A 13,522-nucleotide genomic window follows, 5' to 3' on the forward strand; every position below is an offset into this window, starting at 1 on the left:
CAGTACAAATCGGCAATTTCATACTTTAACCCCTATTATTATAATATCAAGTGACGGGACGAACATGTCATGCGACTGATGGTAAACTGCACGCTTGTCCATAACAGTTGCAGTGCCACTAATTGTTTTAAATCGCAAAGATCTGAGGGGCACTGCTACTTCGCCCGTCACCCTGAGGCACAAGTTGACTTTAAAACCGGGACGCTTGCCAGACTTCGCGGAAGAAACAGGTACGGTGGCAATACTGCCCTGGACGAAATCTTTGACAAGGAGGTCTGCTGTTACAAACCAGGTTTCCGTATTTTTAGGTGACGAATTAATACCTCAACGTTATGATACTGTAGTTGAAACTTTAGTGAAAATAGTGGTAGCTACTACACCAAAGCTGCGGTAAGCTTAAGGATAGCGAGCTGCCATGCAGTCCCGGAATGCTTCGACAACCTCGGGAATGCTGCTTCGGCAGGCTTATACATTTAACGTTACAACTGATCTGAATAGAACCTAGTCGCGAACACGATTTCGCGACGGTACACTTCGGCATGCCTAAGGATACCACTGCACATGTGCCATCATTGTGCGCTTGCGTGTAGGGATGCCGGAGGATCTCATGCCATTACCGTCCTACCAATGGGCGCCGGGCGTAAATTGGGTTTATTGAACACGTGCACTCGTCCTTGAAAAAAGCAAAGGAACTGCAGCTTTTGTACCAAACATCTACGTACGAAATGAAAAGGCAAGTCATAGTAATCATTAAAGTTTTCGTGATATTTAATAGATTACAAAAAGGGTCTCACCCCAGTGTTTGCCTTCATCAGCGTGACAAATAGGTACAGGATTATTAAACTTTACAGTTTGTGGTTTACAATTTTACTTACTTCCGTGTTTACTCACTGTCAGTATGTTTACAAACAAAGTGCGTTGTGTTTTATTTTGCTTTGACCATCGCGTTTAACGAACAAGTGTGTCAACAACAGTCAACATTGTTCGAAACTGTCTTACATCTCTCAATAGATATTGTTCGCCATAAACGTGATGGCGCCACATAAACGATGTAAAAGGCATTCAATTTCATTAAATTTTTTTGTTATTTCTCCGCCTGTCTCTTTTGTAAACAAGTAGCTTGCTTTGTAATTGACATTTTTTTGTCTCGAACATCAAGTTCGATCTCAGACATAATTATGTTATGGCAGGTGGTTGGGGTGGTGGGTATGTTGATACAAACATGGTATCCAGACATATTTAGCTTACGTTGCAATCGATCGAGTAGCTCGTTATAGGTATTACATGTACGTGCCGATCTAAATAATAATTCATGATATCGGTTTCGTAATAAAAAACGTTGCAAAGTCAAACCTGTTATACTTCCTTGAAATGGTTATTTTAAAAACAATCTTCAAATAGCTTACTTATTTGTTTATGATAAATCTTAATAAATACTTCTTTGTTCTGAACGCAATATACTCGTACAGTACGACTTCAATTACTTATGCAAAACATTCGCGCAGCATTCGCCAGACACATGAAGGAAGCTGTTTACGACTTTTTGCTGAGCAGCAATTCCGCATTTGTGAGAACATTTCGGGATCTACCTTTGGTTTTGTAGCCATGTCTAATCGACATGATGAAGGGAAAGTCTGTCTTATAATCTTAGTAAATATTGCTTAAGTAACCAGATTTCTGTATTTTTTTATTTAGCGGGCTTAGATATTTGGAAATAACCTTACTGTAAAAGTAATAAATACAGAGATGTTGATAGTGTAAGAAATATTAATCAAGGCGGATTTGCATATTTAGTGGTTCATTTACTGAACAGCGTGTCAATTGATAGCGCTGTAATAAAGAACACACACAAATAAATTACACTTCATATTATGCATTCTACTTTGTCTTATTTTTTTGAGAACAATATCTACGTTAATGACGATTAAGTAAATAGGAATATAATGTTATTTGTGCATCTCCCACGGATTATGCACCATTTGTAAAATTTAGGTAGACTAATAAATAACGTGATATGCTTTTTATCTTGGTGAAAAGGGAGCTAAAATTAATTTTATACCAAGGTGAAATTAAAAATACACGTCTATTAATAATTATTTAATTAAATTTCGAAAGTTTAGTAAATTGGACCGCAAGTTATGAGACGTTGCTTTTGTGGAATTTGCAAAGTTTTTCGAATTAGTCTTTTGTAGGCTCCTACGCAATTTTAAGCATTGGCCTTTCTGAATACAGCAAAATTTCTCAGAAATTAAGGAATGCCAACTCAACTTCAAAAGTTAGTGTTTCGATATTGATAATGGCAAGTGTGAAAGCGAAGAGTGACGTGGCGGGCAAGTGACATTTCCATCTGATAACTCGCTCTCCCGGGAGCTTCGCGTCCCGTCGTCCTGCCTTAGGAAAGACTGCTTTATTGGCACTATTCTCCCACATTATCGTGAATTAGGGGCAAGATTGTTCAAGTTATAGATGTCTACTGTTCTGCAATATGGCTGTAAATGGGAAGGCGCGGTATAACATTTCCGACATTTCCGTCGGACTCTTGGGAATGTGTATTTCATGATTATGAGTACGTGTCCCAATACTGATATTGTTTAGCGACGTTCATTATATTCGTCTAAATTAATAAAGTACCTAGTGCATTTGTATTTCTACTAGGTCATACGACAAGGTACCTATATGAATCTAATAAAACTCACGGCTTGTAACCATTCCCGTATTGATTTATTTCATATTATGACTACATATTGCGTGATAAAACAGTTTTAAACTCTATCAAAATGGTAAAATCTTATCAAGGGGACTCCTTTGAGTTGGGGGTCGAGATGTGTAAAGTATGGGCCTATTCTGAATTTTAATTTGATAAATCTGAGTTTTTAATTTCTAGATGAATAAACACCCCGAAGACCTAGAAATAGCATGCCGAAAAAATTATTCTTTGTTAGGTCTACGTAATAGGTATCGTAACAAATTCGTGAAAAAAACGTATACTCAAACATAATTTCATTTTTAATTTAACTAGAAATATTATTTTTCTTTACCTTAATATTACTTCCTTACGTGGAGAGATGTGGCAATGCGATATCGAATGTCGCCTGAATTGACCTCCTGCAACCCTCGACCTCAGGCGACATTGTAACCCTCCAAGGGGAGATCGTCGTTTATCGATGCCCATATTATCTGATCGCATAAAAAACATTATCCTACATTTGCATTTCTCATAATATTACCTGCAAAGAGTCTTGATATATATCTCTATATTCAATCTCTTTGGTTTACTTTAAGAATAGATTTAAAAATAACATTTTCGAATTCCGTTCGATTGTATTTCCTTTTATTGACAATATCATTCAAATGCTTCAAAATTATTATTAGAAACAAAAGTTTTGCGTTTAGTGATAGGCACATTTTCTACAGTTTTCTTGAATTGTTTTTGCATCCAGTGTAATTTTAAATTTTATGGCAACCGACATTGTAAGGCCTAACTTGGAGAAGATCCCAAATCGCTTTGATAATGTTAGGAATCTAGAACGTAATTCTAAGGACAACGAGATTTATGTAGATGGAGTAAATCTTAACGGGATTGTTTCTAGAGTTCACTCTCTGTTTGACCAAAAAATATATCCTAATGTAGCAAACAAGAGGAGCCTACGTTACGCAAAGAAAGGTTAATCAATTCTCAAGTATATACATTTTCTCCGTATGTAATCAATAATCATCTATAATATAATAAACCCATATCCTTTTTCATTCAAATCCCGTGCCTTTTCCATAATCTGTAATTCTGCTTTCCCAACCTTTTCATTGGCTAAATTCGAAGACAGTCATTAATAATAATAATTTAAAAAGAACCATCTTCATATTCCGTATACGTTATATAGCGTTTTCTAGCACCATTAAAAATATTTAGGCCATTTTTTCCACAGTGATATAAATTGAAAGTCATAATAATTTTATTTCACATATTTATTTTATGTTTTACATAACAAGTGAAGTCGTTATCCGAGAATTCGGAGACCTCGACTGCATGAAGTTGATTACGACTTCACGCATTAACTGCAAACATGCAGTCAATCTGTTAGCTGCCTATGACTAAAATATCGTAGATGTTTTGTAGAAAGGACTCAAGCGACATTTTGTCGATTTTTTCAGGGGAGCATGTTTCAGGTTTCACAACTGTTTTGAAATATTTATACGTTGTTTTCAATTAAGTTTTAAAATTGAATGTTTACACAGGACGAATTTTTAAAAAATAGCCGTTAAAACGTTAAACGTGTTCCCCTGAAAAATCTACGAAATGTTACTTGTAAATGTTGTGTGTGTATTTTTTAATAATCTATGATACTCGATACTAGCAATAAAAGCAAAGAATAGCAAAATTTTTAAAAATCCCTTATCCAATAAATACACATTTAATTAAAAAAAAAGAAATTATTATCACTAAGCGTTGTATTTTGATAAATATATGTGTGTACTGTATGATTTATGTAGGTATATATTGGCTGGATTTGAATTTGTAGCTAAGTGGTTATTTTATGTGAATAACGGGATCTTCTTTAAATTTTGCAATACTTTAGTATTGAGTATAATAAACTCCAAATAAACATTGATTGTCGAAAAAATAAGCTGGAAATAAAATCGTTTTTTAACACACTTCAAAACAGGTTTTTTTTGTATGTATGTTACGCGATAATTTCGATATTTGTGAACCGATTTTACATGATTATTTTTTTTGTTGGAAAGACAGTTCCTCCATAGTGATCAAATATAATTTTGAAGAAAATCATCTACCTCTAAGGGTGGCTGTTCACGCATGAAGATTCATTTTTATAAATATCGCCTAAATTTTATTATAAGGAGCAATTATTTTAATGGTTGATTTTGCTATTCTCAAATTCAAGGCGTTTTTCCTCTCTCAATATACTTTGAGTAGTGAGAACCGATTTTTATTATATCCTGTGTGAAGTCCTGTATAGTGGCGAACTAGGAGATATTTCAATAAAATTTGGCAAATACATAGTACTCTGTACTGAGATTATCATTTTTCAACTTACCTATAAGTAAGTCGAAAAAATCGATTGTTATTTTTTATGTTAGTTTGGATTTTGAAAAGGGTGACTAATTCTATTAGTCCAAGGGTACACACTGGACTTTCAATTTTTTTTTCATGTTTTAAAATTTAGTGGTGCTACTATGAATGAAGGATATGGCCTATGGACTGAAATTAACTTTCGTAAACACTCACTCACTCACTCAGGCTCAAATTTACTATCTTTTGCTCCACAACCACTAGTAATAAGAATAATAAAAATAATTGTTTATTTTAATCTGTAGACTATAGTAAAAAAGTGGATATGACAGTTTTAAGACGGCGCAAATATCTCGAAAATTTCTAAAAATGCTTAAGCAAATACATAATGCGAGAAAGATACAAAAAGTGGACTGGCTGCAGGAGCAGCAGATGGAGTGTCTAGACCATAGTTTCGCTACTGCCCCCAGTGGGCCTTGAAGTTTCTGAGAGGTTCTGCCTCGGAAGCAATTGGGGGGGCGTAAAAAAACGGCAAATAAAACCTGAAATATCTTTATAAACTACGCTACATATATATAATTTTTTCCTTGTGATTTTTGTGTTAAGTTAATTTAAAAAATACATAATAAAAGAATAATGTTTTCAATTATTTTTCTGGTGGGGGGCGTTGAAATGCTTTTATCTTACCTAAGTGGGCGGCTAGCCAAAAAGTTTGGGAACCTATGATCTAGACTACTGCTTTGGATATTTAAAAGAAAACACTCGTGTAATAACAGCTTTTTGTATTCCAGACAAAATGGAGGAGCGGGAAAACGAGCCTGCGGAGGGCGTCCCCGACATGACGCTGATGCCGCAGATCACCGAGGCCGCAATCAACGACAACCTCAAGCGCCGCTACAAATACGACCTCGTTTATGTATCCTTTGCAATTTACATCACAATGCATATACCTGCGTTCTAGTCTTATTCTCCGTCCGACATCCACCCGAAACTATTACCGTCAAATAAGCGTTATTCGACCAAATTTAAAAACGCATGATACGAATGAAGCTTCATACTTGACATTGTTTTTTTAATTTGGTCGAATATTATTTCTTTTTTTTCTCTTTTTTTTCTTTTCTTTTTTTTTTCTTATTACTATTGTGTCGGACTGATGTCGGAACGGGAGTAGACCCCCGGGACCAGTTATTCTGTATAGGTTTATTAAGATGAAGTGAGATCGTTTTGACGTGTTTGGGCCACACGGAAAATCGGTTTCGATATTAAAAAACACTAATTAAACCTTTTTTTTTATTGATAATGAAACGAAAGATACCGGTGCTGAACTACGGCGCCCGAAATACGATTGGCTAAAGTACGCTCAATAAAAAGAAATATTACGAAAGTTTTTCCACGTTCACTTACGGAAAAATCCGTTTCATCCGATAGATATTTCAATGAAATTTTCTCCGTGTTCCGTAGTAAATACGTCAAGGAACTAGGAGCTTATTTCACTGTAAGAGAGTCGCTTCTAGCCCGTGGACCACCTGTCTGGTTCACCTGAGTGGCCCACGGGCAATTATTTCTTCCCGTGGTTCACCTATGTGTACCTGGCTGGACTATGGGCACTTATTTCTTCCCGTGGTTAACCTAGAGATTTTTCTTTTCTCGTGAGTCACCTTGAACTCCTTTAACATTTCGATTGCAAAGATATATAACTATTTTAATGTCTATTAATTGACAATTTGATGAATTGAATTTGTTAATGTATGGCAGTTGTTTCCTAAAGGACGAAAATACGAATAAATTAATTTAAAACAAAGTATAAGATGAGTAGTGTAGAACTTAATTTTATTCCGAGAATAGGTGGCAATAATAACAAGTTTACAAAACATTATTGTTGATGTCTAAAAATGCCAGAGACAATTTTTGTTTTCTTATATGTTTACTTTCATTTTCGAGTTTAGCCAACGATATGCAAGTTTTATAAGTATTGTAAAATTTGTGGCTTTAGTTCGATAATAATAATGTTAACAAATATCACGCAATAAACATAAATAACAATTTCTGTGTATCAAACTGTAAGTTATGCACACATTTTTTAAAACGATAAATATTATAATGGCCAGCATCATACTGTTCATGTCGAGATGGACCACCACCAATATAAGTTTTGAGTAATTCTATTTTATATGTAAAAGGTGAACCACGGGAACAAATAATTGCCCGCGGTCCATCCAGGTGAACCAGACAGGTGGTCCGGTACGGGCAAGAAACGCTTCAAAGCTCCCTCAACCACAATACCATTTTACCATCGGCATAAAATAAAAGTATTATAAATAGAATATTACATGTATACAATGTTGTAGTTATTTACACATTGGTAGATAATTATTTTTAACAAACAATTTTATCACGAAAATATTTGAAAGTTACTTCAAATAAATGTTAATTTTACGTTATCATAATCCGAGACTATAGTAATAATAGAATAGTGTATGAAGAACTAATACGTACAATATACGTCCAGTCGGAGGCTTCTAACGCATTTTCTCCGTTTGTTAAAACATGTTTAATAGAAAAATAACCGTCAAAGTAAGTCAAATATTCATTTATTCCGTAAGTAAAATTTTTACAGACTGTTTTTTAGAACATCAGTTTCTAAACTACTACTCGTTCACTACGCTGACCTCCCTGAGGAGAACGAGCAAGAAACTCTTAGGATTGCTCTTTTCAAATGAACTTAAATGCTGTGGAATACACTTTGAATCGTAATTGTGTGGAATCTAGACTCATGCTGTCTTTCCACACATATACATCTTTCTCTTCAATTTAGTAACATGACTTTTGATTTAAAATACTTTTAATGTAAGTTTTAAACATAACAAATGATAATCTTATTGTCAAAAACGTATACAGTTCCCCGTAAAAGAATCGTTTACCTAAGTTAAACGAAATCGTATTACCATAAGTTTAGACTTGGTTCTAAGATTAATATTATGGATATCTTCTTAATTGAAATTATGTATATTTTTACGGGCATACAAAATATTTGAGTAAATGTACGGTGATGCGACAGTCATGATACCTCAGTCATGATACCTGTCTCCTTAAACTTTTCTCTGAGATAAACCCGTGGTCCATAGTGTGAATATAGTCCTCAAGAATAACATGTTAAAATAAACAGAATTGACATGCGTCGAAATGAAATTAAATCGAAGGCTTCGCAAGAGCAAGTTTTATATTTGTAGGTTTTTTGCCAGAGTCTGAAGTGAAAACAATGCTGTAAAAATTTGGTTTTTGCTGTACGGAATGTATTTTCCTTAATAACTAATAAACAGACCTACACAGGATCCATTCTAGTCGCAGTGAATCCCTACAAGGAGTTGGGATGTTACACAACGGTAAGTTTCACTGTACATTCTTAATACATCCTATTTACTTTCTGCGTCTATTTTATTTAAAGATGGCGAATAATCACAACGCCAAGCGTAACTAGCGTCGCTAAGAAATATTTCAAGTAAAAATATTTGTATGTTTTATTGACCAGAGATTCTATTTATTTTATTGAATATCATGATTTTTTGCTAACATTATTACCTTACGAGTTTCTCTTGAGTTTCTGTTGCGGTTGTTGCAGGTCATTGGTTTTGGTTTTAACGACTTTTTTCTTTCTTTGTAATGTCTAATTTTGGTCACTTACGAGTAATTACTGCAGTCTTACATATTATCCATCTCCTGACTGTCATAACTAGTTTAATATATCTAAGACTGTAAGTAAAATAAAAAAAAGATCAATCAGCTGTTGTTGTGTCATACGTAACATGATTGCGAAGATGAATGAGGCTATCGAATTTGAAGGCTGTCTGGAGATATTAACAGAATTTCGTGATAAATGCATTTTCGCTGTAAAAAAAATAGAAAGTAATAGAGAAATCCTAATGGAAAAACGTAATATATTCGCCTAAAAAGATTAGAGTATCTCGGAGAAATTCAAAAGACAAGGGCCGATTGCAAAAATATTGTCTTGAAAAGGGAAATCTTGAACAGATAAAAAGATAAAAGGTTTAAAGAAACCAATTTCTAAAGGTGAGCGTATAATCATCGTTCATGCTGGTAATGAAAAAGGTTTTGTTCCAGATGTAATTACCATAAAGAACTCGATGCAGATCATAGATATAGGAAAAAAGGGGAGATATGTAATAACGCTATGTAAGCTCGGGTACCGATGTCGCCACTTTTTAGCTTGTGTGCAATTCAAACTTTATTATCTACATAGATTTTAAGACTTTCGTGGTTATTCACTAAATGATTATCACTAGTAACAGGTTTCTTACCACGGTATAACTTCTTTTTATTTTCCCGATATTTCGGAACGGTTGCACGCTCCATGGTCACGGGTTGACTGGACGGCGGCAGATGACAGCTTTATGGGCAGACATATCTGTCTACCCTCTTGCGCTGTCGACGACTACCTTCATCGCGATTTGTTATGGCGTTACCATTGTCACTCACTTTTTTCACACAAACCACACTTACTGTATCCACACGCGAAACTGAACTCGAGGTGTTTTTGTTTTTATTACTGCACGCACTAAGGACCGGATTCCATGCACTGGACAGTTTAAAACCATCATCACGGTTAAATGTTTTGTACTTCGTGATCTCGATGGCTTCTCGTACCAACCGTGGTATGTAGTGACGTTCTGTCGAGAGTACCTGGGGGCTATGCAACTCGATCCAGTGGTTAGTGTCAGTCTGTGTGAGATGTTGTGCTATAGCCGACTTCTGTGCATCATTGTTTTTTACTGCTCGGATGTGTTCCTTCATACGATCGACAATTGTTCGTTTAGTCTGACCGATATACGAGCTCCCACAACTGCAGTTCACTTTATAGACACCCGGTGTTTGTAAAGGAAGGTGGTCTTTTGGTGAACGTAACATTTTTCCTATTTTGGTTAAGGGGGTGAAAACAGTTTTTATGGAAAACTTCCTTAGCGACCTGGCTATTTTATCTGTCACCCCTTGTACATAGGGCAGAAAAACTGGTAGTCTCTGTAATACACATACATTTTTTCTTCAAGCAACAGCAACATACAAATTGACATGAAATTGAAATAGTTGTCCGAAATATGAGTTGTGTTAAAGTTACTCGAAATAAAATGTTTAGTAATAATAATAATAAAATAAAGGAAATCAATTTAACGTGAACGCTTTTCGCTTCGATATTTTAGGGACTTCAGTAAAAGTTTATTGTCGATAAAAATCGGTCATCGTAAATGAACATCACAATATTTGAGTCTAGAAATTTGTATGGAGACAAAAATAAAACATTGAATAATAATAGAAATAGTTACTACAAATTCAAATAGCCGGGGGAATGTTATCTCACTTGTTTTAAAATTTTTGTTTTCACTCCTGAACTTGGCATTTTCACGTTTCACGAGAGATCTTGTATGTACAACGATCGCCATGTCACTGTGACGATGTTTGTAGGCGTGTCACCTCCATATGATCATTTTGATCATATCGAGGCGATACGAACCACGCCCCCCCACCAAATCTCCCCTTTTTTCCTATATCTATGATGCAGATACACTTCTGGACACATAATTCGTGCCACCACGCATTTTCAGTATTTGAAGAATGTTTGATTGATCAAAAACTATTATGTAATTTTGAAACTAGTATACTAAACATCTTTTCCATAAGTCCTTGTTTGTATTTGCAAAACCGGGGAAAACTTTTTCTTCGATGATAACACTATTTTTGTATTTTAGCCCTTTAAGGTAAAAACGCGAGGTGGCTCGAATTATGTGTCCGGGAGTATATATATCAAACTGAGCTTTATAGGAAACGAAACTATATTTTTTTTCGGATGTAAATCGCGTATATTTGTTTTTTTTTTCAACAAACCAACAACCAACGTTTTGGGCCCGTTACAGATCCCACGGTCACGGGTGCCTGAGATATCGCTTTGTAGCGAGTTAATACCGAACTACTCGACAATGCACCATACCATTATGGCTCAAAAACCACAAATTATAGTTTTTCTTGAACAGCATAACATTCCTTTTAACCAATGAAGATTGATTTATGACATTCTAAAAAACATAAACAAAAATACTCGGAATTTGCTATTGACCACATTGTGGAAGAACAGCATCGGAAGTTCAATTTAATTAAAAAACTTTTGGTCTCAAATTAAAGGACATGTAGCTATGAGAAAACGTTGCGGTGAGTCACATTCAACAATCAAAGAAATTATATTGAAAAAATTTTATATGATTGGACCGGAACCACACCACGGACCACAGTTAAAGCATAAGTACAAACTACAATTTAAGTTGGTAGATTATTGTAAAGTATCTTGTGACGCCCTGTAAGGGCATAGCAAATTAAAGAGGGATTTTTATAATAGGTAAATAAATTTACACCAACAAAATACATATATCAAACAATTCCAATACATTTCAACTCATTAAAAACAATAATATTTATAAAATTTTAACATTACTCACATTTTAGGGTAGGACAGGCAAGTACTTACAAAATAAAAATAGGTATGTAATACAATTTTTAGATTACTAACTAAATGTCAAAGGAGATTTCATAACATAATAAAAAATATTTTAAAAATACTCTCTATTCTAAATTAGTCTAAATATTCTACTAAGGTTTTTCATTATATTATTTCACCAAATTTTAATCACAGATGTATTCATTTATATTATAATAAGTTTTGTTTTTATTAATAACTGTTTCAATGATTTTTCAAAGTTAGTGTCTTTATCTATGCCTCTAATATGAATAGGTAAATTATTGTACAATTTTGCCATATGAGGACTTGACGATTTTTATGTTTTCTTACAAAACATGATTCGAAAATGTATATAGACGTGAAGGTGAGGATGCCGTGTTTTGCAAAAAGAGGTTTGCACGATTCCATTTGATTAACGTTTGTTAATATCCTAATACACTTTTTCTGTTTTATGAAAATGTCTTTAATGTCTGAACAAGTTGCCCCACAAAATTATGCCATACGATATTATTGAATGAACATAAGCATAGTATACCGACAAAGAAGTTTTAAAATCGGTCACTCTTTTCAAATTACTCAAACCGTAAATAAATGACGACAATTTGCGAGCCAGTATTTCTATATGTTGCTTCCAAGTGATAGTAGAATCGATTTCAATTCCTAATACACTTGCGAAACTTACAGTTTGTAAAGATATATTGTTATGCGTATATGAGATTTGTAATGCATTTTTTGAAAAGGTCGAAATTGTGTCAGCTTTGTTTTATTGATATTAAGTCCTAAATTATGAAGTTTAAGCCAGTTTGTTATTTTGTCAAGTATGAAATCTAATTTTTGGGATAATTCGACTGTGTTAGACCAAGAAGTTATTACAGATATGTCGTCCACAAAGAGAGTGTACTTATCTTTCAAAATGTTTGGGTGGTCACTTATGTGTATTAAAAATAATATCGACCGGCGGCGTGTGCCGCCAAACGCTTACGTTAAAGGTGTTCGATGAACAGGAACACTTCGTTTATTTATATTCTTTGTTCACAGGCTTAATATATTGTTAAGAAGTAAATGTTATTATAAAGAGGGAAATAGTTTTTACAACTCTTAAACAACTGCAAAATGGAAACAAAGCAATAAAGTACGTGGTTGTGTCGGTCATACGACATCGATATATTTCTTAAAAAGAAAAAAAAAGCACTTGTGGTTTGGACACGATTGTGTCAACATTTTTATATTGGAACAGGACCGTGACATACCGCCTTAACGACATAATGACATGTCCATAACGTCGCAAACAGCGCGTGTCGTGCAGTAATTATGCATTGTTTATGTTTTTAGCCGTTTATGTCTTGATGGTTAGACAGGAACCATGCTGCGGTGGTCCTGTAATAAAGGCTATAAACGATGTTGCATCATCTATTATACTGTTATGTTATAGAAACACGGTGATTTGCTGTCGAACTCTTATGAGAAGAGACGATCATCACGTTCGTTTATTACTAACAGGTATCAAAAGTTTGAAATTAATATTGACATGTATGATTTCTTGTTTACATGGAGACATGTACAATCACGTCTAAAACATCTCAACTGCCAAACTATACCAAAATATGCAAAATAATAAATAATATAATAATAAATGGTCATTTTTATTTGTACATTAAATACACAAAAAAAATTGATGAATGGTATTGAAAATATGATATTCAATAAAATTAAATATTGCAATCAACTTCAGAGTTCATTCACGACCATTAAACCCGTTATTGACAAATGTTCGGAGATAGTGCAATTACGCGTAACTAGCATTTAATTATGAATCTCCATTTCGGTAATATAGTCGCCAAGTCAAATCCGCGTAAATGTCGTGGCAACCAAATTAGCGTGATTTACGGGAATCAATTGTTATCAGTCCGTAGACAACATAAATTAATACTTACTGTGCAAAAATGAAAATCGTAATCATTGAAATAACAAAGTAT

General features: G+C 34.3%; 1 protein-coding gene across 1 annotated transcript; it reads left to right on the forward strand.

Moving 5' to 3' along the window:
- Positions 1 to 3,438: 3,438 nt before the first annotated feature.
- LOC113240331 (myosin-15-like) lies at positions 3,439 to 13,161 on the forward strand. Its single transcript, XM_026477604.1, has 4 exons — positions 3,439 to 3,664; positions 5,818 to 5,942; positions 8,347 to 8,409; positions 12,979 to 13,161. The coding sequence occupies exons 1-4, from the start codon at positions 3,457 to 3,459 to the stop codon at positions 13,159 to 13,161; spliced, it is 579 nt and encodes a 192-aa protein (XP_026333389.1). The 5' UTR covers positions 3,439 to 3,456.
- Positions 13,162 to 13,522: the final 361 nt, after the last annotated feature.

This window comes from Hyposmocoma kahamanoa, unplaced genomic scaffold (assembly GCF_003589595.1).
Source record: "Hyposmocoma kahamanoa isolate Upper Pololo Valley unplaced genomic scaffold, ASM358959v1 132, whole genome shotgun sequence".
Lineage (NCBI taxonomy): Eukaryota > Metazoa > Arthropoda > Insecta > Lepidoptera > Cosmopterigidae > Hyposmocoma > Hyposmocoma kahamanoa.